General features: G+C 41.5%; 1 protein-coding gene across 1 annotated transcript in view; it reads left to right on the top strand.

Annotated features, from left to right (window-relative positions):
* Ca2 (carbonic anhydrase 2) overlaps positions 1–1,566 on the top strand; it is a 15,125-nt gene extending 13,559 nt beyond the window's left edge. Inside the window, exon 7 of the mRNA XM_005361840.3 lies at positions 816–1,566. Coding sequence (XP_005361897.1) covers positions 816–935 — 120 coding nt within the window. The 3' untranslated portion in view covers positions 936–1,566. The remainder of the gene's footprint in view (positions 1–815) is intronic.
* Positions 1,567–3,556: the final 1,990 nt, after the last annotated feature.

The raw sequence follows: 3,556 nt of genomic DNA on the forward strand, positions 1-3,556 counted from the left end.
GGAAGAGAAGAGAAGAGAAGAGAAGAGAAGAGAAGAGAAGAGAAGAGAAGAGAAGAGAAGAGAAGAGAAGAGAAACATTTGAGTCTGCCTGTGGCGGCCTTGAGTCAGGAAACCAAACAAGGTTCAAAGGAGACTAAAACTGAGCCAGTCTCCAGGGTCAGAGCGGCCCGAGTGTCTGCATATCAAGCAGGGAGCCAGTCTTTCCGGGGAGATGGTAGCCTCTCCCTTTACACACTTGAGCACCTTCTAAGCTTTGCCTTCTCTGGGGCAGAAAACACAACTTCATTATGGATCTAAAACTGTTATCATTGCTTCACATGTCAGAGGTTTTCATTTACAGACTTTTGATGTTTGGTTTAAAAGGAAAACAAGAAAAACAAGCTGACAAAAAACTTTTATTGGACAAAGACCCCAGTGGCTTTGTGTAATAAATCGATTTCTCGTGAAAGCATACTTCTCTCATTTATCTACATGTAATATAACTTTCAAAATTCATGATAGTGTGAATATTGGAGGCTGTATTTATATTTTCTTTTCTGTGTGTGTGTGTGTGTGGGGAGAGAGAGAGAGAGAGAGAGAGAGAGAGAGAGAGAGAGAGAGAGAGAGAGATTCTCTGTAGAGTCCCTGGCTGTACTGGAACTCATTCTGTGGATTTCACTAGCGTGAACTCAGAGAGCTACTTGCCTCTGCGTGCTGGGATTACGGTGTATGCTACCACTGCCAAGCTTTGGAGGTGTCATTTAAAGATAAGACATGAAACTTAAGTACGTAATATTGTGACACTTCATTTTTTTAATTTCTTTGTGTCTTTTAAGATGTCTCAGTTCCGTAGACTGAATTTCAACACAGAGGGGGAACCTGAGGAACTGATGGTGGACAACTGGCGCCCAGCTCAACCCCTGAAGAACAGAAAGATCAAAGCATCCTTTAAATAAAATGGTCCTGGAGCGGGCGTCCAACAATAGAAGTGTGGCCGCCTCTCTGTAGCTGAGCACAAATCTACCTTGGCAATTTGGATCCCACCTTTGCGTCTCTCACCTGTTGTGCTTATTAATCAAATCTGAAGAAGTCTCAGGTGTCTCTCATGGTGGTAGTGAGGTGGCAGGTTGGTAGCTGACTTATGACACACTCAATCACTCATAGCAATCTAATGCAAAAGACAGAAATGGCTTCTTGCCTTTCTTCACAGCCATAGGATAATGAGTACTCAGGCTCGTTTGCTAAAATGCTATTTTTAAAACATAGGAAAGTAGAATGACTGGTTACAAGTCCATATCGTGAGACAAACTGAGATAATTGAAGCAAATCAGGTAAAATAGTTACAGTTTTATGATTATAAATTATATAAATGTTCACTGTTTCAAGATGTCATATTAAAGAAAAACTTTTAATATGCTTATATTTGTAGCAATGTTATCTTAAATTTGAATTATGTTGTAACTTAGTGACTTGAATTTTAGAGATGCAAATAAGGTGTAAAATTGGTATAGTTGTGATACAGAGTATATCATAACTTAATGGATAATGTATTTTAGATATATTCTCTAATAAAAATCAGAATTATATTCTGGGTTGCCATGATTGTATGCATTACAGGGACAGAAATGAAAGAACAAATGTCTACTTACAAGGACCATGTCAATTCAGATTTGATAGTCAGCCATCACAGCTAGCTTAAAACTGAAGTAAAGTCCCTGGAGCCATGCACAGTTTGCCAGCTCTGCTTTGGCTGCTTTCCGAGCACTTATGTGATTCTGTGACATTCCTGTGGAATTCATCCTGCAAGAGATGCAGGACTGACTGTGCTAGTTTGGGGGGGGGGGGGGTCCCTCCAGCAGTCTATGGAAGCTTATTGCAAATAAAGCCCATGTGTTTAAAAATTGATACCTGGAATTCAAGCTGAGGCTTAGAACACCAAATTGTATCTACTGCAGACAGGGAGAAGTGAGCCAACCTTGTAACATTCTCTCCCTTTTATCCCTTGTTCTTCATCTAGTCTTCTGCCTTGACCAGGAAATGTGTCGCTATGAGTTATTCTGGAAATGCCAAATTTAACCTGCCTTGGACTCTATACTTAATATAGAAATACCTCACCATTTTGGACTGAACTTTTTTTTTTTTAACTCAGGTGAATTTCCTTCTACCTTAACTGTTTCTCTTTCTTTCTTTCTCTTTCTTTCTTTCTTTCTTTCTTTCTTTCTTTCTTTCTCTCTTTCTTTCTTTCTTTCTTTCTTTCTTTCCTTTTTTTCGTTTGGTTTTTCCAGAAAGGGTTTCTCTGCAGCTTTGGAGCCTGTCCTAGAATTAGCTATTGTAGACCAATTGGCCTTGAACTCACAGAGATCTGCCTGCCTCTTCCCTTCTGAATGCTGGGATAAAATGTGTGAATCACCACTGCCCGGCTTTAACTGCTTCTTAAGCTTTACTCTGATTTTATGTAGGAGCTGGGTGATAATCATCCAGTCCAGTCTCCAGGACTCTCTGGTCCAGGCAGCTAAGTCCTCATTTATTCACACAGAGCTCCCTTCTCACCTCCATATTTCCTCAGAACCACATTGCCTGTCATCTCTGCTTAGTGGGAGGAAGCTGGAAGCTATGCTGTTAAAACACTGCATCTTAATCAGGTCGAAGCAGCTTCTCCAAGATTCTTAATCCCTACAAACACCAGACCTCATAGATGGTGCCCAAGCCAATGGGATTGCTCCTTTGGGAAGGTGACTCCAGAGCCCTGTAGGTCCTGCCATGGAGTAATTTGTGCTTGCCACAGCTTGATTCCCATTCCCATTTTCCCTGGTGTTTGGAGGCACCTTAGCTGAATAGTGACCATTATCATTAGTCTAGTAGTAGTCTTGTGCTCTCTTCTCAAGACTGAAGGAAGTACCCAGAGGCACATAGAAGCCCCTGTCACATGGTAAGGGGCTTCCAAGGACAGTCTTTCTCATCTGAGCAAAGTAAGTTGCTTTGCCTCAACACCAAGGTCTGAGGAGGGGTTGAGATCAGCAAGAATATTCATGATTGGTTTCTGTGCCTTCCAACTTTTATTTCTTCTGTGTCCCGAGTCAGGGAAAGTAGGCTATCTCTTCTAGTATAGTGCTTTACCTTCTACTTTGTTTCTTCCTGAAAGCAATATATATTTGGACTCTTTCCCAGGAACATAACAGATACAAGATATGGGGGGAAAACAGCCAACCAACCAACAAACACTGTCCCCCCAATAAAACCACAAACCTACTTCACAACACAGACAATTCCCTAGAGATTATTTCCAGACTAGTCTCCACATGACTTTGGTCATGTTCTGGCAAAGGTCAAATGTCTTCAGCCTACTTGGTAATCTAGAAGCAATTTAACCTGTATCCCCGTATCCATATCCCCTCTTAATCTCCACCTTTCCTTTCTATTAGAGAAAAGATACCAGAGTAGTTTGGATCTAGGCTGCTCCCCAAAGATGGGTGTAATGTTTGGTTTGTTCCCAGTGTGACACTATTGGGAGATGGTAGAAACGTTTGGATCTAGGCTGCTCCCCAAGGATGGGTGTAACGTTTGTTCCCAGTGTGAC

Source organism: Microtus ochrogaster, linkage group LG5, assembly GCF_000317375.1.
Source record: "Microtus ochrogaster isolate Prairie Vole_2 linkage group LG5, MicOch1.0, whole genome shotgun sequence".
NCBI classification, from domain to species: Eukaryota; Metazoa; Chordata; class Mammalia; order Rodentia; family Cricetidae; genus Microtus; species Microtus ochrogaster.